The sequence below is a fragment of the Theropithecus gelada genome, chromosome 7a (genome assembly GCF_003255815.1).
Source record: "Theropithecus gelada isolate Dixy chromosome 7a, Tgel_1.0, whole genome shotgun sequence".
Classification (NCBI taxonomy): Eukaryota; Metazoa; Chordata; class Mammalia; order Primates; family Cercopithecidae; genus Theropithecus; species Theropithecus gelada.
This window is the reverse complement of record NC_037674.1, coordinates 44,326,273-44,347,573: the sequence shown is the minus strand read 5'-3', so window position 1 is coordinate 44,347,573 and position 21,301 is coordinate 44,326,273. Positions and strand designations below refer to the sequence as shown.

Below are 21,301 nucleotides of genomic sequence, written 5' to 3'. Positions count from 1 at the left end.
ATAATAATATATAATAATAGATGTACAATAATACATAATCATAGATGTATAATAACACATAATAATAGATGTATAATAATACATAATAATAGATGTATTATTACATGTATTACATTATTATTGATAATTTACATATTTATTTACTTTTGAGACAAAGTCTCACTTTGTCGTCCAGGCTATAGTGTGGTGGCGTGATTTTGGCTCACTGCAACCTCCATCTCCTGGGTTCAAACAATTCTCCTGCCTCAGCCTCCCGAGTAGCTGGGATTACAGGCATGCACCACCATGCCTGGCTAATTTTTGTATTTTTAGTACAGACAGGGTTTCACCATGTTGGCCAGGCTGGTCTCAAACTCCTGACCTCAGGTGATCCGCCCACCTCAGTCTCCCAAAGTGCTGGGATTACAGGTGTAAGCTACCACGCCTGGCTTGTGTTGATAATTTAGAACTTTCTAAAATGCTTTGTATCATTCTCTTCTTAAGGAGGCTCAGGATACAGAATGGAATCTAGCTTTTTTCCTACTGATGAGGAACTATGACAAGAATACCAAAGTTTGCACTGGTCAGGGATTCATGTACAGCTATCTTGGCAGATCTTCACCCCAACAACTCTCTAGCTTAACCCGCCTCCATTTCTCCTGTAAAACATATTGACAGATGTCCACAAAACGCTGAGCCCTGGAAAGCAGCAGGCTCCTTGCAGCTCCTGCACACCTGAGTTGAATGTTACCCACAGTCAATTGTGTTTGGCCTCAAACTTTCTGGTGTGAATTACATTGTTATTGTAATTGCATAATTTAATGAAATATGATATAAATTGATGAAATGAGCACAAAAAGAGAGTTGTTGTTTCTATAAAAACTTAATTAGGCCGGGCGCGGTGGCTCAAGCCTGTAATCCCAGCACTTTGGGAGGCCGAGGCGGGTGGATCATGAGGTCAGGAGATCGAGACCATCCTGGCTAACATGGTGAAACCCCGTCTCTACTAAAAATACAAAAAACTAGCCGGGCGTGGTGGCGGGCGCCTGTAGTCCCAGCTACTCGGAGGCTGAGGCAGGAGAATGGCGTGAACCTGGGAGGCGGAGCTTGCAGTGAGCCGAGATCGCGCCACTGCACTCCAGCCTGGGTGACACAGCGCGAGACTCCGTCTCAAAAAAAAAAAAAAAAAAAACTTAATTAAATGCTTAGAAAATCTTGATAAAGGTGATGCTAAAAAAAATTGCAGCTGAATTAGGTGTGGAAGATGTAGCCCTAAAAGACTGGAGAATATTCTATATCTTGGCTGATGGTGGCTGCATGACTGCGTGTGTTTGTCAAAACTCTGAAACCAACCCACTACAGAGGATGAATTTTACCATACGCAAATTATACCTCAATGTCTCAAAAAAAGATGAGGGAAAACACTGTAAAAACTAGGACTTTGCTTTCAGATGGACTTTAAATTATTTTTCTACCTAAAAGAAATGGAAACCGGAAATGGGAGTTAAGGTGTGATTTGTTTGATATACATCACAGATTCCAACCAGGGAGGGCCTCCTTGAAGAAAAGGTCTTCATCGAAATATGCTAAATGAATGTATATGTTTTATTTTTATTGTTTATTTACTTATTTGTTTGTTTGTTTGTTTTTGAGACAGAGTCTTGCTCTGTCACCCAGGCTAGAGTGCAGTGGCATGATCTCGGCTCACTGCAACCTCTGCCTCCAGGTTCAAGGGATTCTTCTGCTTCAGCCTCCGGAGTAGCTGGGATTACAGGTGTGTGCCACCACGCCCGGCTAATTTTTGTATTTTTAGTAGAGACGGGGTTTCACCATGTTGGCCAGGCTGGTCTTGAATTCCTGGCCTCAAGTGATCCACCCTCCTCAGCCTCCCAAGGTGCTGGGATTACAGGTGTAAGCCATCATCCCAGCCTACTTTTATTTTTTAGGGATAGAATCTTGCCATGTTGCCCAGGCTGGACTCAAACTCCTGGGCTCAAGCGATCCTCCCACCTGAGCCTCCTGAGTAGCTGGGACTATAGGGGTGCCACTGCACCTGGCATGTTTTATGTTTAAAACAAAAATAAATGGTTTAAAGAATGTATTGACCAGGCATGGTGGCTCATGCCTGTAATCTCAGCATTTTAGAAGGCCGAGGTGGGTGGATCACGAGGTCAAGAGCTCAAGACCAGCCTGGCCAAGATGGTGAAACCCCGTCTCTACCCAAAAATATGAAAATTAGCCGGGTGTGGTGGCAGGCGCCTGTAACCCCAGCTACTCGGGAGGCTGAAGCAAAGAATTGCTTGAACCCGGGAGGTGGAGGTTGCAGTGAGCTGAGATCATGCACTGCACTCCAGCCTGGGCAACAAAGTGACTCCATCCCAAAACAAAACAAAACAACAACAACAAAAATGAATGTATCTATTGGCTGGGTGCCGTGGCTCACACCTGTAATCCCAGCACTTTGAGAGGCCAAGGGAGGTGGACCACCTGAGGTCAAGAGTTCGAGACCAGCCTGGTCAACATGGTGAAACCCTGTCTCTACTGAAAATACAAAAATTAGCCAGGCATGGTGGTGGGCGCCTGTAGTCTCAGCTACTTGGGAGGCTGAGGCAGAAGAATTGCTTGAACCCGGGAGGTGGAGGTTGCAGTGAGTCAAGATTGCACCATTATACCACAGCCTGGGTGACAGAGCAAGACTCTGTCTCAAAAAAAAAANGAGTGCAATGGTGCAATATCCGCTCACCACAACCTCCGCCTCCTGGGTTCAAGTGATTCTCCTGCCTCAGCCTCCCAAGTAGCTGTGATTACAGGTGTGCGTCACCACGCCTGGCTAATTTTGTATTTTTAATAGAGACAGGGTTTCACCGTCTCTAGGCTGGTCTCAAACTCTTAACCTCAGGCGATCTGCAAGCCTCAGCCTCCCAAAGTGCTGGGATTACAGGCGTGAGCCACTGCCCCCAGCCACAATTCCCTCCTTTAACTAACTTAAAAAAAATATTTTTTGTTAACTAACAAACCACCAGTCTCAGTTATATCTGTTCAGAGGTATGACATACTATTTGCCTTTGCACTAAATGACTCTACACACTCTTGCGTCTTCCAAGTTCTCAAAATTTCTTTGCATTGTTTTTTGGTCCACTTTTGTCAAAAAAAAACCACGTTAGTGAGGTGTAATTCACACACTATAAAATTCACGCATTTTAAGCATACGATTCAGCGATTTTTAGTAAAGTTACTGAGTTGTACAACTGTAGGTCTTTTCCCTTGCATCAAGCTATGAGTTGTTTCCTCACACTTAGATCAATGTGTCCACCTTTGACAGCCGCACTTTCTAATTGGCTGCTTCCAAACTGCTGTGATGATTAAAACTATGGATAAAGCCAGAGTCAGCAGGTTTTGAGAAAGCTTCTTCCCAACGAGGAAGATGCACAACTTTGGTGTAGATTGTGGCATCTGTTTTGTCTGCTCTGAGACCCTTTAAGGTTTTCCTCCAGGTTCTCAGTTCTGAGTCACATAGGCAAATCTACAGCTAAATATTGTTTAACTATTATTGAACCCTGCCTTCTCCAGACCCAGTGCCAGAACTGAGTTCAGACCCTTGTTATTGCCCTCCTGGGCTATCACAGTGACCCCTGTGTCTCTATCTTCAAAAAGTAGGGTTCTTTTAAAAACAAGAAAATAGCTTGGTGCAGTGTCTCATGACTGTAATCCCAGCACTTTGGGAGGCGAAAGTGGAAGGATTGCTTGAGCCCAGGAGTTTAAGACCAGCCTGTGCAATATAGTAAGACTCTGTCTCTACAAAAATGTTTAAAATCAAATTAGTTGGGCATGGTGGTACATGCCTCTAGTCCCAGCTACTCAGAAGTCTAAGGTGGGATTATTGCTTGAGGCTAGGAGATTGAGGCTGTAGTGAGCTATGATCGTGCCACAGCACTCCAGTCTGGGAGATAGGGCAGGACCCTGTCTCTAAAACATAAATAAATAAATGCAAGAAAAAACTTAAAACATTTTTTAAATGAAAAATGTTTTATATATATATTAATAGAAAGTATAGCACCATGAACCCCCAAGTACCCATCACTCAGCTTTAGTCTCCACCTCCTGGGTTCAAGTGATTCTCCTGCCCCAGCCTCCTGAGTAGCTGGGATTGCAGGCATGCACCACCATGCCTGGCTCATTTTTGTATTTTTAGTAGAGACAGGGTTTCACCATGTTGACCAGGCTGGTCTCGAACTCCTGACCTCAGGCGATCCACCCACCTTGGCCTCCTAAAGTGCTGGGATTACAAGCATGAGCTACCGCGCCCAGCCTGTGGGACCATTCTTACTTCATCTCTACTACCACCCACCTCCCCTGCACCACTTTCCTCAGGGGTTATTTTAAAGCAAATCCCATTTATCACATCATTTCATCCAGCCCTACAATGAATATCCCTCTACATTGGCATACAAGCATATTTTATGGCAATTATCAAGTTACCTGCCAATCTCCCCCTTAAGACTGTGAGGTCCCAGAGGTCAAGAAGGGTCTTATTTTTATTAATAATAGTGATAATGGACCAGGCGTGGTGGCTCACATCTGTAATCCCAGAACTTTGGGAGGCCAAGGCGGGTGGATCACCTAAGGTCAGGAGTTCAAGACCAACCTCTCAAACATGGTGAAACCCTATCTCTACCAAAAATATAAAAATTAGGTGGGCATGGTGGTGCACGCTTGTAATCCCAGCTACTTGGGAGGTTGGGGAAGGAGAATCATTTGAACCTGGGAGGTGGAGGTTGCAGTGAGCTGAGATTGTGCCACTGAGCTCCAGCCTGGGCTACAGAGTGAGACTCCTTCTAAAAAAAAAAAAAAAAAAAAAAAATAGTGATGACATAAGTTGGTGGTATAGGTGGTGTCTAATTTAAGATAGCTCCCATGTTATTCCCTCTCCTCAAGCATGGGCTGGCCCTAATAGATTGCTTCAAATGAACAGAATAGGGCAGAAGTGGTGGGATACCATTTCCAAGATTAGGTGACAGAAAGACTGGCTTCCATCTTGGGTGCCCTCTCTTGCTCTTCTGCTCACACACCCTGTTGTGAGCTGCCTTATGGAGGAGTCCACATGGCAGGGACCTGAGGGAAGTTCTGGCCAACAGCCCAAGGAGGAACTGAGGCCCTCAGTCCAATAGCCCCTGAGGACATGAGTCCCAGCAGCAACCACATGAATGAACTTGGAAGTAGATCCTTCCACAGTTGAGCCTTCAGAAGTGATTCCAGCCCCAGTGGACAGTGTAACTGTACCCTCATGAGAGACCTTCAGCCATGGGCATGCAAAGAAACTGTGGGCTAATACGTGTTTGTGGGTTTAGGCCATTAAGTTCTAGGGTAATTTGTTACACAGCAATAGATAGCTGATACAGTTGACCTTTTCCTTTGAGCACTTAACATGAGCCAGGAAGAGTGCTAGACACTTATGAATTATCTCTTTAATGCTCATAGCATTCCATATCCCTATTTTACCACAAGGAAATGGACTTATAAAGATCAGTAAACTTGCTCAGTCACAGCCAGGAAATGGCAAAGCCAGGATTCAAATGCAGGTGGGGTCATGCAGCCATCTCCATTTCAGTTGTATCATGCCTTATGTCTGGCACACAGTAGGCATCCTGTGAACCCCAGCTGAGCTAAACCATGTTGGCATCAGGGAATGGGGGTGTGGGCTAGAAGGAGATACCACTGGGGGACATGGACAAGGCCCAGTCGAGCTGCCCCGAAAGAGCTTGCTCCCGTCTCAAGTGGTACAAAGAGCACCTTCATGGCCGGGCGCGGTGGCTCACGCCTGTAATCCCAGCACTTTGGGAGGCCGAGGCGAGCGGATCACGAGGTCAGGAGATTGAGACCATGCTGGCTAACACGGTGAAACCCCGTCTCTACTAAAAAAAGACAAAAAAACTAGCGGTGTGGTGGTGGGCACCTGTAGTCCCAGCTACTCGGGAGGCTGAGGCAGGAGAATGGCATGAACCCAGGAGGTGGAGCTTGCAGTGAGCCGAGATCGCGTCACTGCACTCCAGCCTGGGCAACAGAGTGAGACTCCATCTCAAAAAAAAAAAAAAGAGCACCTTCATAAACACCCAGTCTCTTCCACAAAGACTGGAAGTGTCAGACCCCAGCACTGCTGCAACGCCAGTGAGGGAGGCAGGGCTGTGATACACGAGGCCAGGCTTGCCCTGTTAGTCAGGAATTTATAACTTCTGGAACACCAAATGACAGCAACGTTCTGGAATGAATTCATGAGGAGACGCATAACTCTGTAGGTTAGTGAATTTGAGGTGTGGGGGTGGTGTGGGGAACTGATATCTCCAGACATCCCAGCTTCTATTTATCGGGGTCAGAGGCATCAGAAACCAATATCAGGCTACTTATGGTATTTGTCACAGAAAGAAAAATGTCTCAGAATGGAACTGGCTTAAAGGCCTGAAGCCCGTAATTGAAATGTAAAGGTCTTGTTCTTCTAGGGCCTGTGGAGGTAATAACTTACATTCCTTACCTCATTCTCTGTCCTGGGTGGGACATTTTCTAATAAATCTATTCCGTTGACCACAACACTCTTCTTTTCTTTGATGGGAGCCTTAAATACCATTTTTGAGGACTTCTTATAGCCTTCTTTCAAAGACATCAGCACGGGATCTAAAGAAGGCAAGGGAAATGCTCTCACTGATGATCCCATGGGCTGTCAGGTGATGGTCCAGCAGGCTGGGTGGGAGGGAAGTTCAAGCACGGGGATAGGCAAGGGGAACTGGGGCAAGCTGCGCTGAAGGCAAAGGCTGCAGCCCTCCTGTGCTCTGTGGAGTCCCCGGCTGTGGTACCTCGGTTGATGCCTCCCAGCCATTCATCCGGGGTCAGTGCTGGCTCCGTGCCTGGTGTCATTGGGTAAATGTCTTCCTGGTAGGAATCTGACTGCAGTGGGAGGAGCAGAAGAGAGGACAGATGGGGGGCTGCTAGAAAAGCCCCTACTCTTCAGTCAGACTCTTCTCACTCATCTCCAATCACGCTACCTGCTCTCCTGCCTCTATGCCTTTGCACTGCGTTTTCCTCCTGGAACTACCCACCTGCACTCATGAGCAAACCCAACTGTCCCGTCTGAGGATGCCCCTCACCCCAAATTGGGTTTGAAGACCCCAGTCCACAGCACATCTCTCACCTGGGTTTCTCCAGGGTCATGGTCAGTGGTGAGCAGGCTAGGATGCGATGCAGGCCCCCCTCCCGGAGCCCAGCCCAGCCCCACTTACCCTCCGGGGCACGATCATGGAGATGGGCTCGATGAGGCCCTTGAGAGTCACCAGCTTGTAGAAGCGGAACACCTCGCAGGCTGACACATCCAGCCCGTGCTTGGGCATGACCCCTGTAACAGGCACACATGTGGCTCCATGGGGTACCAGAAACTGCCTCTCAGTGACATCACCCCATGATGTTCTGGGCCGGGGAAAGGCTGAGGAATGTACTTAGGTTTGGAGGCAACGGCCCATGCAGAGGGCAGAGGGTGGACCCAGGCTGCTTCAAGCAGTCTCTGTCTCTGGATGGTCACCTCTCAAGCTCTTTGGGCCAGACCTGCCTCACCACAGTGCACGCTTTATAATTGGACCCCTCAGAATTGGAAGAGGTCTGGATGCAGCCCGAGATTGCTGTTCTGTTCTATGCCTCCTAGAACCAACAATGTGTGCACATGTTGCCTGTGTGGGTTCACTTGCCACGTGTCCCTAACAGCTGCCTCTGCTGAACATCTATCATGGGAACAAGGGGCAGTGCGGTGCGAGGAGCACAGTTCTATCTAGGGGTGGACCAACGGGGTTTGAATCCTGACTCTGTCCCCTTTCCATCTGGGAGTCCTTTGGCAAGTCACAACTCTCTGAGCTTCTAGTTCCTTGGCTGGTTCGAGGAGGACAACTGTGGCCCCATATGAGGTGATCAGGAGAATATGTGCCAAGATACTCATTAACTGCCTGGCACCGTGACGAGCACAGACAACATTAGTTTCTTTCCCTGTATTGTGAATATGAGTTAAGGCTCTGCCTCTCCTCCACTGGGCTGGAAGCCTGCTCTTCCAGATAAAGAAATTCCAGGAGCTGGAGGGAAGGGGTGAAATGGTTTCCCAAATGGGATTAAGAGTCAGCAGATTCGGTCTGAGTTCTGCCTCTGCTACTCAGCAGGTAAGACCTGCCTCTGGTGAGCTGCTTAATTTGTCTGTGTCTATAATAAGTGCCTAGGTCACAGCAAATGCTCAATAGTGGTCACAGGTGAGGAGGATGAGGATGAGGATGAGGTGAGTCATTCTGAGTCCTTCCTCCTTCTTTCCTCTCCAGCCCTCCATATCTGATACCTTAGCAAGTCCTGCTGACATTACTTTCTAAACATCTGGATTCATCCTGTTCTCCCTGTCTTCCTCCTGTCCACCTATTATCCTCTCTTGCCTAAAAGTCTACAACTTCTTCCTAACTGGTTGCCCTGCCTTCCTCCTGCCCCTCCCAAATCCATTCTCTCTACTGAAGTCAGATAATTTTTTTTTTTTTTTTGACAGAGTCTGGCTCTGTTGCCCAGGTTGGAGTGCAGTGGTGTGATCTCAGTTCACTGCAACCTCTGCCTCCCAGGTTCAAGCAATTCTCCTGCCTCAGCCTCCCAAGTAGCTGGGATTACAGGGGTGTATCACCACACCCAGGTAATTTTTGTATTTTTAGTGACAGGGTTTAGAGACAGGGTTTCACCATGTTGGCCAGGCTGGTCTCGAACTCCTGACCTCAGGTGATCCACCTGCCTCGGCCTCCCAAACTGCCAGGATTACAGGTGTAAGTCACCACACCTGGCTGCCAGAGCAATCGTAACTAACATTTCAGATCACATCATGTTGTCTCATCTCCCACTCAAGAAAAAGAACCGTCCCCACAATGATTTCCTAATCAAATGCAAACTGCTTTCCCAGGCTAATGCATCCCATGGATTCAGCCCCTGCCCACCTCTCCAACGGTCTCCTAACACCCTACCCCCATCTCCTGCTACATCACAGAGTCTACACCATGTTCAGCCACACTGACCTCCTTTCTGTTCCTAGAACATGTCAGGCTCATTCTGGCCACAGAGCCTTTGCACTAACCATTCCCCCTGCTGGGACTGCTCTTTCTCCTTCCCATCTTTCAGAGCTCAACCTAAAATATCATCTCAGAGAGGCCTTCCCTGATCACCTATGTAAAGTAGCCCCCAGTCACTCTCTGTTCTAGCACACCCTTTGACTCTCTGCCTAGAACTCATCCCTACACAACACTTTTCTTATTTGTTTACTGCCTGTCTCCTGCTCAGTGGAATGTGATCCCCATGAGAGTAAGGCCATGTTCTATTTGCCACTGGACTTTGTGCAAGGTCTGGTATACAGTTGGAACTCAATAACTGTTTGTTGAACAGCTATGTGAAGGAGCAGAAGGAGTCAAGTGCTCTGTCAGGTGCCTTGCACATATGGTCTCTAAGCCTTACATTAGCCATTCAAGGAAGGTTTGATTATCTCCATTTTACAGTTGAGGAAACTGAGACTTAGAGGGATTAAGTGCACAGCTGAGCCAGAATGTAAACCCAGGTCTGACTCCAAAGTTCAGGCTGATTTTTATACTATTTGATGCAGGAGTGACAGTGAAGGAGGTGGGGATGACAGAGTTGGGGAAGGGTAAAGTTGATGGAATGGTGATTGGGACTTTGGACATCTCTTGGCTTCCATTTTGCTGTTGGTCACTGGAGTGGGCTGTCAGGTCCTTTCAGCCCTGATGGAAGCTGGCCCTCAGGCCCTGTCCATAATACCAGACCCACAGGAAAGCAAACTAGACTCAAGCTCCAAGGAGGATCACCGCAGAGGTGGGAACGGGAGGTCCTTGAAAATAGGTGTTTCACTGGGTGATTTGGACCCCAAATGTAGAATTGCTGAATCATATGCATTACCAGGTTAGTTGAAAGGAGGGAAAATTGGTTGTAAGACTTTTAGTGGTGGGAGAATGTGGGTTCTCACTCACTACACCCTGTCAAGCCCGGAGCCCTCTCTGTGTTTCTGCCTGAGAGCCTAGGGAGCTTGGGGCTGCAGTCATGGGAACATCTGGAACTTCTTCCTGCCCTATCAGGCAGACAGAGCTGCTGCTGGGGTCTGGGAGTCCCAGCTTCCTAGAGGCTCAGGAAGGGACTTGTGCCTAGACCCCGCTCTGACCTTTAGTTACTGGACCACTTCCCACCGTGGACCACTTCCCACCATCGTCATAGCCACTGTGGGCTTCAGGCTCCCCATCTGCGATCAGGAGTGCAGACGCAGAGCACATGCTGGCAAGCTGCTACTGATGGTGGATGTGAGCGCGATGGGGTGACAGCGCTGGTCCAGTGGGCAGTGACAGCTGCAGCAGGGCCAGCTCATGCAGGTTCTCTTCCAACTTGCACATGTGCTGTGGCCTTCTGAGTCTGATTTTCCATTTAAGGGAGGGGGTGACCCATGGGCCAGATGTCCTCCCGTGCATGAGCACACCAGCCGTGGCAGCCTGGGGGCCCCTTACCTAGGCCTTTCTGCGGGGCTGGGGAGCGGAACTCCATGAGGTAACTCAGGTAGGGCTTCTCAGTGCTGATCTCGTAGTACCGGATGTTTCCATCACCCTGGGGTCAGGAGAGATGGAGGTGAGGAAGGTGGCAGGTAGGGAGGGCAGAGCAGGGCCTGGTCCCAGGAGCCACATGAAGACAGCTCTCCCCTGTGCTTCATGGGTGGTTATAAAAACCAAGGAAACCTGGCTTCGAGGCTCCTAGTGGGTGCACCACAGTGGACTCACTGCGGGTGGAGAGGTGAAGGTGGGTGGGCTGATGTGAGTGTGTGTGTGTAGACAGCCTTTCTGACAAACAAGGTTATATTCACCAAAGGATCTCCTGGTGGGTATCTCAAATTCCATCATTCATCACTGACTACACTGCAGGCTCTGATCTTTACTCCAATGTAAAACCCACTCCAGCCCACCTTTGAAGGAATTCTTGGTAGCAGACACTTGAGTAAGAATGGGTGTCAGACTTGAGGGCAGGTGTGAATGGGAGAGGTGAGGCCAAGGAACTTGGGTTGGGTCAGGGAACACCAGAGAGGTTAGGCTGGCTATTCTCAAGGGGGTGGGGCAGTTGTGGGAGTGCAATGAAGGCAGGGCTTTCCCACAGGCTGCCCCGGGCCCTCCCCCACCTCCTACTACCTTTCCAGCCAGGTAGAGCATGTGGGTGTCAGCATCATAGAAGGGGAACAGGAGACCAGAGAGCCCATCGATTTCCTCTTCGATCAGGGGCATGGACAGGTCCTCCTGAGGGAGAGGAGCTGGTCTCAGCCTCTCTACAGGCAGGATGGCATACCCCTCCCCAAATCCCAGCAAGGCCGCTTAGGATGGCAACTACTTTATGTTAAGACCTCCCCTAGACGTTAAAAAGCCGTCCTATGGGGGCCGGGCGCGGTGGCTCAAGCCTGTAATCCCAGCACTTTGGGAGGCCGAGGCAGGCGGATCACGAGGTCAGGAGATCGAGACCATCCTGGCTAACACGGTGAAACCCTGTCTCTACTAAAAAAAAAAATACAAAAAACTAGCCGGGCGAGGTGGCAGGCGCCTGTAGTCCCAGCTACTCGGGGGGCTGAGGCAGGAGAATAGCGTAAACCCGGGAGGCGGAGCTTGCAGTGAGCTGAGATCCGGCCACTGCGCTCCAGCCTGGGCGATAGAGTGAGACTCCGTCTCAAAAAAAAAAAAAAAAAAAAAAAAAAGCCCATCCTATGGGTGGTGGCAAGACTGACAAAAAGCAGGGGGCAGCGGAAAGGGTCGTACAAACAGCAGGCAAGGGACTTGTTCTCATTGTGCCCAAACGTGCTACTTGCTATGTGTCCCCAGGTAAGTCTCTTGATCTCTCTGGAGCTCAGCCCCCACTCTGGAAAAAGAGGGGGAACATCTTGCAGGCGTGGCCGACATTGTCCCTTGAGGCCTCTGTACCCAAGCTCGGCCTCTGGGGGTCTCTGTCTGATTTCTCCGCTGGGAATGCTATGAGAAGCTGGTGTGCGGGCCCAGGCTCCTGACTTTCTGAGGAAGTGACCTCTGAGGCAATGACGCTTCCTTTAGCCCAAACCCAGCAGGCCTCCCAGTGGCTGACCTGGTCCCAGAGGGCAATCTGTCTTGTGTTCCACCTGGAGACCCCTGTCGTGAGGAGCCGCTTCATGTTCCCCAGGAATACCACCCGGTTGACTCTGTGGTTTTTGCAGTTGGCCTCCTAGTAGGAACAGAGGGAAGTGGTGAGCCAGGGTCCTCAACATGTGGGTTCTGCAGTGGGATGAATGGTGGCACTGAAAAGATACACCCATGTTCTCAGCCCTGGCCCCTGCAATTGTTTCCTTATTTGGAAAAGGGTCCTGGCAGATGTGGTTAAGCTAAGGATTTGGAGATGAGATGACCCTGGATTGTCCAGGTGGATCCTGGATTCCATCATGAGTGTCCTGGTGGGAGAGAGGTAAGATTACACAGACACACAGGCGAGAAGGTGTGTGACCCTGGAGGCGGAGACTGGAGTGATGTGGCCACCAGCCATGGGAGCCAGCAACCTCCACAAGAGGCAAGGAATGGGTTTTCTCCTAGAGCATCTGTAGGGAGTACAGCCCTGCTGCCACCTTGATGTGGAATATCTGGCCTCTGGAACGATGAGAGAATACACTTTTGTTTTCAGCCACCTAGTTTGTGGGCATTTGTTACAGCAGCCACAGGACACTGTTCTAAGCACTGTGCAGCAATGGCTCCACAGATGCCTTCTCTGTCGTTTCCCAGGGAAGGTGGGAACAGGGAGCGAGAGGGGAGCCAACCTCCACCAAGTCCAGTTGGGGGCTACACCACTCCAGGAGCTCTCACCAGGGGCATTGCTTTTCATCCTCGTAACAATATCTATCAGAAGAAATCATTATCCTCATTTTGAGGGTGAGGAAACTGAGGCTCAGAAGGATAAGAGACTCATGCCGATCACTGCTCCACAACTTGCCTCATCAGGGAGTGCCTCCTTAACTGAGTTGTCTTGGGCCTCCTTTCCTGCTCACTGGCTCGTGACACTTGATTTCCTCCTAACACACAACAGTCCTCGGCATCAGGTAAGTTGGCAGCAGGTCAGAAAAGAGGCTAATGGGGCAGTGCACATATTCTGGCTGGCATCACTCACTCTGAACTCTAGTTCTAGCTCTGCCAAAAAAGTGTAGCCCAAGAGAAGACCTTCACCTTCCCTGGGCTCATGGCCCCGTTTGTGAATTGGAGGTGGGGGTTCTCTGTTCATAAACATCCTTTCTGTTTGTCATGGGCTCTGGGTTTGAATCCCAGCTCCTCCTGGAACCGTGAGATTCAAGTCTCCCAACTTTGCTAAGGTTCAGTGTTCTCATATATAAAATGAGAGCAGTAACAGTGCTTAGCTGAGAGGGCTGTCCTGAGGATTACATGAGACGATGTGCAGAGCCCCGGGCACAGTGCAGGCCACACAGTGAGCTCTTAGCAGATGTCAGTTAACACTAATCATGCGAAGCAACTGTCATTATTCTTATTTGTAGTGGTACAGGTTGAGTAGCCCTTATCTGAAATGCTTGGGACCAGAAGTGTTTCAGATTTTGGATTGTTTCAGATGTCAGAATATTCGCATTATACCTACTAGCTGAGCTCCCTACATCCCCAAATCCAAAATCTGAAATGTTCCAACGAGCATTTCTTTCGGGTGTTATGTCAGTGCCGACCAAGTTTTGGATTTGGAGCCTTCTGGATTTTGGATTTTTGGATTTAGGATGCTCAACCTACAGTAGTAGATAACTTTCTGGTCTTGTAATATTGGACTACTCCAAGGTAGACAAACCCAGATCAAGCATCGGTCCCTCCTTGTGTAGAAGGCAGACCTCAGATATCATCTATATTTTCCATTCCATCTGTCCCCATGACCAGCACACAGCAGGTGCCCAAAAAATGGTAATTGCTTTTACTTCCAAATGGCACCTAACCCCTTCCTCAAACCCAAGACCCAGGAGATTCAAAGACCAAAAGTGGAGCTAAGTTCACCATCAACCTTGGCACCCTGAGCCATTTCCCCCAGGCTCATCCTATTGGGTGGCTGGGCAGTGAGTCCAGTGTCTCCTCCTCCTGTGCCTATGATGGACTTGGTTAACACCTGGGGATATATGCACTGAAGGGTGTCACCAGCTCAGCCCCCAAAGCAAGCCAGAAGAATCCTGTCTGGAGGTAGGGGGTGCAGTGGGGACAGGAAAGGTCCCTCCCCACCCAGAACAAGGCAGGGTTCCTATGAGCTGAGAAGGGTCCAGGAGAGCCAAAGTTGTTTAACAGAGGTGCAGTGAGATGCATTGGAGACGGGGGCTGACACAGCCTTTTTTTTCCAGGCCTGCTGAAAGCTGAGCCCCAGCCCTCAATACCTTCCCCTTCAATCTCAAAAAATGTAGGGTTCCACCTGCAGAACACGGCCAGAGCGGGGCTCGATCACGCGCAGCTTCTTGTCCTTGCACGTGGTGGTGAGCAGGCTACCGTCCGTGTTGAAGGACATGCAGAGGATCACGTCCGTGTGGCAGTCGATCATCTTCACCGGCTCGCCCACGTCCAGGTTCCAGATGAGGACCTGCAATGGCAGACGCACGGGAGGCAGGGTCAGCGGCTGCTAGGGTCCTGGGGTGTTTGTCCCAAGTCCACACTGGACTGCCCTGGGAGAAGCACCCCATGCAGGGCCTGGGGTGTGCTGGGATGCAGGAGGGGTCATTGAGTTCTATATGGAAAGGCTGATACATTCCTGGCACACAAATCCATCAATATCCTTGGTCAGATCCCAGCACCAGCCTGGGCTCAGTTTGTGGAAGAGCAAGAAGGATACATGTTCCTTGTCAGGTCCCATGTGGCAGCTCACCTTTTTTGAGGATGTGCCTGGGGCTAGGGGCTGAGGCTCCACTTTTTTCCCTCCAGCAGCTTTGGTTACCCCTTTTGCCACCTCTTGGTTAAGAAGTGGCCAGGCAAAGGGTGTGGGCATGGAAGGGGCATTCTCCTCCAGTCCATCAACCACCAGAGAAGGCAGAAAAGAAGCCTCCAGCCTCTGTGGACCCCAGGAATGACAGGGTGCACAGGAGATGCTCAGTTGCGTGTAGTGAATGAATGAATGAAGGAGCAAATGAACAGATGAGGCAATATTGGTTGCTTAGGAACCAACAGTGCTTCCCACAGGCACCCAAAAGGCCCCTTTCTCTTCCCCAATCCCTCTCCACCAAGCTGCCTGCCCACTGCATACCTTGTAGTCGTAGCCAGCGCTGAACAGGATGTTGTTGGTGGTGGGGTGCCACTCGACCAGCCCCACACGCCGGCTGTGCCCGTGCAGCTCCAGCAGAGCCTCTGTCATATTCCGCTTCAGCCCGCCCTCGGGGATCTCCCAGATCCGCACCTGCAGGGGGGGATGAGGGTCCAGGCTGGGTGGACATGGCCAAGAGGGCCCTTGATGAGAGGTGCCCCTTCCCTTGGACACCAGGCTTTCTGAGATCTGCCTGTGAGGCACCTCCTGGCTTGCGGCGATGGGCAAAGCCCGACTGAGGCCTGCTGGGAGATCTCAGGGTGTGGCTAGAGAGGAAAGAGACCATCTCTCTGCCTGTGGGAGGTTTTTCTCTGGGAAGTCTCTGCAGACCTAAGAACTATTATTACTGGCATGTTGCTACTGCTGTGGCCTAGCCCGACTAAGAAGAACACGCACGAGCCTCTTTTAGCAAGTGTGTTGAAAAGTCTATCCTTGCTTCACATGCCAGATCCTTCTAGGAGACTCTGCCTTCCTGCTACCCTGCTCAGACCCACTTAGGCTGTCTGAACCACATGGCCTTATCCCCTATTCTGTCCCCCACGCAGGATGGACCCCTGGGCAGAGGGAACTGCATCTGGGAGGCTGAGAGGCCCCAGGTCTCTCCTGAGAGATGGTGGACTGGCAGACAGAGACTGATCAGATGTGGGGCCTGAGCTGAAAGGATGGGCAAAGCCTGGATAGAGCTATTTTCAGTCTTGTGGATACCGATAAAGAAGCAGAAAAAGATGGTCTGCAGAGAGGAGGATGGGACATGCAGAGAGAAGCAGAGAGGAGACCATGTGGCCCCAGAGAGGGAGAGACTGAGCAGTTTCTCTGCAATCTTGGAATCACCCCCCTAATTATTTACATCAGCCCTGGTGGGCTTCTGTCACTCAAACCAAACCTCCTCTGCACAGCTTCAACTATTTCATCAATAAGGTGGGCGGGGAGTGGGGGGAACATCCCTGCCCTGCTACACCTACTGGTAGAATAAAAAGACACAATAGTATAACAGTTTATAAACTGCAAAATGCTCTAAAGGCCAAAGGAATTATAATTGTTATTATTATCATTAATATTATTCATTAGAGTCTAACTGGTTGAAGAGGAAAGAGCACACGTGACTATAATTTAGGACACCTTAAAAAAAAAAACGAATCTTTCGGCCTGAGCAACACAGTGAAACCGTGTCTCTACCAAAGAAACAAAAATTAGCCGGGTGCGGTGGCGCATGGCTATAGTCCCAGTTACTCGGGAGGCTGAGATGGGAGGATCCCTTGAGGCTGGGGGCGGAGGTTACAATGCGCTGAAATCCACTGCACTCCTGCCTGGGCAACACAGCAAGACCCTGTCTCAAAAAAAAACCAAAAAAACAAAAACAAAAACAAAAAACGATAAAACAAACAAACAAAAAAATCCTTTTGAAAATCTGAACTCCACCCTTGCTAGGAAGAAGAAAAACAGGAAAAACAGCCTTGAGATATCATTTCTAATCTGCTAAAATAGCCAACCAAAAAAATAAAAAGAGCCAGTGTTGGCAAGGTAATGCTGGAAGTTATAGATGGAATGGATGTTGGTAGTATTATAAATCAGAGTAACTCTTTTGGAAGCAATTTGGCAATCTTTAGTAAGAGCCATAAAGACATTTATATTATACTCTTTGACCCAGTAACTTCACTCTTAAAATACAATATAAGCAAAAATCTCCATGCATGAAGAAGTTCACTGCAACATCATTTACATGGAAAATGTAGAAGCACTGTAAATGATCAACATTAAAGGAACAATTTAATACATTATCTCAATATGTAATACTAGTCAATTGATTACAATTCCAAAGGCTATGAATAAATGCAGAAAGCATGTTAGAGAAAGCCAAGGCCACCTGAGGTGGCTCACGCCTGCAATCCCAGCACTTTGGGAGGCCAAGGCAGGAGGATCACTTGAGTCCAGGAGTTCAAGACCAGACTGGGCAACACAGTGAGACCCTGCCTCTACAAAAAATTGAAAAAATCAGCCAGGTGTTGTGGCATGCACCTGTAGTCCCAGCTATTCAGGAGGCTGAGGTGGGAGGATCGCTTAAGCCCAGGAGTTCAAGGCTGCAGTGAGCTATGAATGTACCACTGCACTCTAGCCTGGGCAACAGAGTGAGACTCTGTCTCAGAAAAATAAAAAAAAGGAAGAAAGTCAAAGGCAGACCAGAGGTCCTGGGAGCAAGGCTAGGAACTGGGGTGCCCCTCAGGGCATTCTTTGGACAAATTTTCTTTCTTGGTGCCTCCTCAGACTATAAGAATGAGCATTTCCCTCACGTGTGTTCCCCCACAGAGCCAGCTCCTGTGCCTGCCGACTGGGAGGTTTCAGGGTAAGAAAGGCAAGTTCTGTCAAGGGTTTGGGGTCACCTTTGGGTGCACCATTCTGTTTCAGTAAATCCATTTCAAAAGCCCACTTGAGAAAAAGTTTATAATTTGGGGAGAGTTTGAAATATTTTCCCATCTCCATTGTCATCCCCTTTGGTGGCTCCAAACCTTGAGTAAAGTCCAACACTCCCACACAGTCCTGTGAGATGGTGGAAGGGGGGAATGCGGGGAGGGGAGTGATGTATAGCGGGCCCGGAATACCCCAGTGTTCTTTCCTCAACAGCCCCTGCACGAGGGCGTTCAGGGATGAAGACTGGTCTGGAACTGGCTGAGAGGGTGCAGGGGGAGCAAGCTGCTGAGTACATAACTCAGTAGTCACCAACAAAACACATTCCTTCTGTTCCCAAATGTACCGTAGAAAGGAGACCCTGAAATTGGGAGACTAATGCTTGGGCTAGACACCCACCTGTGACAGACACAGACACGTAGACACACGCACTTCTTTCTTTTTACCCAGAAGGGATACTATTACACACGTTCTCTTTCAACTTGCTCTTCTCACATAACAGATAGTGGGCATCTTTCCACACCACTCCATGAATATCTACCTTATCTTTTTAAGTGGCCAGAGAGGCATCTGTTGTATGACCGTTCCATGATGAATTTAATCGACCTCTATTAATTGACATCTAAGTTCTGTTCACTTTTTTTTCATGATTACAATTCATTCTATGACAAACATGCTCGTAATACAAGTTTGTGCATTAGTGTGGATATTCTTGTAGGAAAATGGCTAGAAGTGTTTCATATTTTTTATAGTTACTGTAAAATTGTCCCCAAAAACTGTCCTAGTTTTTAACCCACAGAGTCTGAGACTGCTTCATTATGCCTCTAAAACTATACCTTTAAAAAGCTGGATTTTTACCCATCTGATAGGTCAAAAATGCCACCTGGTGTTTGGATTTGTGTTCCTTCCATTCTTAGAAATACCAAGGACAGCTGTGGTAGCTCACGTCTGTAATCCTAGCACTTTAAGAAGCCTAGGCGGTAGCTAGGTGTGGTGGCTCACGCCTGTAATCCCAGCTACTCAGGAGGCTGAGGCAGCAGAAATCGCTGGAACCTGGGAGGTGGAGGTTGCAGTGAGCCGAGATTGTGCCACTGCACTCCAGCCTGGGCGACAGAGTGAGACTCCGTCTCAAAATAAGAAGCCTAGGCGGGAGGATTGCTTGAGCCCAGGAGTTCAAGACCAACCTGGGCAACATAGTGAGACTGCTATCTCTACAAAAATTAGCTGGATGTGGTGGCATGTGCCTGGAGTCCCCGGCACTGGGAAGGCTAAGGCAGGAAGATCACTTGAGCTCAGGAAGATGAGGCTGCAATGAGCTATGATCACGCCACTACACTTCAGTGTGGGTGACAGAGTGAGACCCTGTCTCTAAAAAAAAAAAAAAAAAAAAAAATACCAGGCATCTTTTCTTGTGTCTATTGGCTACCCTTAGACACAAGAAACACTCAAGTGTTTGCACTTGAGTAGGAAGCTCTGAAGCTTTCAGACTCAAAGGGATGAGATGTTTGGGGGCAGAGGATTCTGTCTAGGGACGTCTCACACTGTATCTTGGTACATAAGCATTGACTGAGCAGAATAGTTGCCCCTGGCCATCAAGAAAGATCTTTGAAACCAAAAGTTGAGCCTCATTAACTCCGCTAACACCTCCCAGGGGCCTCCTATGCGCCAGTGGGGTGTGGTGTTGAACTTGCCCATGCCTGCTCTTGAGCAGCACTGAGTGGTGCAGGCAGACGGAGAGGCTGTGGGGGCACAGAGCTGTTCAGAAAGCTTGAATCCAGTTGTTAGGGGCACTGGGGTGGGAGGGTCTGGGAAAGCAGTGTTGGAAGACAGGATGTTGAACTAAGTTTGAAAAGACAGGTTGGGATGTTGGAAGGGGTGAGGAGGCAGAAAAATGCCCAGCGTGTGTGGGGTCAGGCGCAGCAGTAGGGAAACTGCACGGGGGTCAGCCTTGCTCTTAGCAGGCTGGCTCGTGGCAGAGGAGGCCAGAGGTCATGTGTGTCATATCTCGTCACTGAGGCTCGAAGAAGCTCTGCTTGGGCCCAGAGTCTCAGAAGAAACTCTTTCCCAGGACACCCTAATTCCTGAGCAACCCAGTAACTGAGGTATCTCTGGGTTAAACCCATGCCCGGGTAAGGTAGAGTCACCTGGGGGGCTGTGGAGTGAGCCCCAGCCAAGGCTCCAATCTTACTTACTAGCTGGGTGACTTTGAACAAGCCAGTTAACCTGTCTTGAGGCTCAGGCTCCTCATCCAGAAAATAGCGACTGTACCTGTTAGAGGTGTGTGGGTTCAACTAAATTGGGTGCAGAGCTCTTGGAAGCGTGAAGCCTTCTAGATACACGAGCTGATGTGCTGGGGTGACAGCTCTGCCTAGGAGCCTAGGGGCTAAGCCCAGGGGATGGGGGGTGGGGGTAGCTGTGTCTGTGCCCAGGCTCCAGCCCCTTGACTGGATTCAAGTCTCATGGAATGAAGGGCTACAGATGGAAACCAAGAGAGCTGTTTTCACCAAGAACTGTTGGATGTAGTGTCTCAGGCAGGGCTTGGGGGACTCAGATGAATAAATATCCCACAGAGAGGGAGAGAGGTGCCTTGCTTTATCCCCATTTGATACCAGCCACTTCCCTCCCTGGGTCCTGGTTTTCTCATCTGCACATTTACTTTATTATTTATTTATTTATTTATTTTGAGATGGAGTTTCGCTCTTTCGCCCAGGCTGGAGTGAAGCGGTGTGATCTCAGCTCACTGAAACCTCCGTCCCCTGGATTCAAGCAATTTTCTTGCCTCAGACTCCCAAGTAACTGGGATTATAGGCGCCCACCACCATGCCCAGCTAATTTTTGTATTTTTTGTAGAGATGAGGCTTCACCATGTTGGCCAGGCTGGTCTCGAACTCCTGATCTCAAGTGATCCACGGCACCCCACCTTCATCTGCACATTTAGATAGTATTAGTTAATCTTCCAAACTTTTCTGCTTTGACGTCACTGAATACATTACTGGGAGAAGGATACTGGCTCTGTTTGACCCATGGCTACAGCAAACAGTAGCACCACATGCTACAAAGCTCAGAGGAGGAGCTGGAGTTCACAGTGGGCCTGAATAGCTGGGAAAGGAATTCCAATCCCTTAGTATTCAAGGGTTTTGTTGAAAACAAAGAGTGGATAAGGCATGGGAGGAGCCCTGCGGATCTGCTCAGAGGTTGCTCCAAGAGGTTACTTCAATTCAACAGGAAACTCAGTAGCGTTTGCCAAACTGGATTTCTGGAAGGAAAGGGTGGGGAGAAGTGGCAAAACCACTCTCTCCAGCAAGCCAGCCTTGCTGGGGACTGTCCCCTTCACAGGTTCCTGGGTCAGAGCCTTGTTTAACTCAGTTATATTCAACCCAACAGAACATACCCGGGTCCTCTCTGTGCCAAACAGATTAGATACGGGGGAACGGTTCTTAGTCTCAAGTAGCTGTCAGTCCTGTTGGGGAGACAGCAGACACTGCAGACAAGGCAAAGGCAAGGCAGCTGATAAGCACAGTTAATAAAGCTACAAAACCAACTGTCCCTGCACATGGGAAAG

General features: G+C 49.2%; 1 protein-coding gene across 6 annotated transcripts in view; it reads right to left on the bottom strand.

Annotated features, from left to right (window-relative positions):
• The window catches only part of CORO2B (coronin 2B), a 213,989-nt gene that overhangs the window by 2,339 nt on the left and 190,349 nt on the right, over positions 1 to 21,301 (bottom strand). For all 6 annotated transcript variants that reach the window (XM_025390635.1, XM_025390632.1, XM_025390634.1 and 3 more), the window contains 8 exons: positions 15,280 to 15,429; positions 14,458 to 14,622; positions 12,133 to 12,249; positions 11,199 to 11,303; positions 10,530 to 10,626; positions 7,248 to 7,360; positions 6,825 to 6,915; positions 6,506 to 6,645 (listed from right to left, as the gene is read on the bottom strand). In XM_025390635.1, coding sequence (XP_025246420.1) covers positions 6,506 to 6,645; positions 6,825 to 6,915; positions 7,248 to 7,360; positions 10,530 to 10,626; positions 11,199 to 11,303; positions 12,133 to 12,249; positions 14,458 to 14,622; positions 15,280 to 15,429 — 978 coding nt within the window. The remainder of the gene's footprint in view (positions 1 to 6,505; positions 6,646 to 6,824; positions 6,916 to 7,247; positions 7,361 to 10,529; positions 10,627 to 11,198; positions 11,304 to 12,132; positions 12,250 to 14,457; positions 14,623 to 15,279; positions 15,430 to 21,301) is intronic.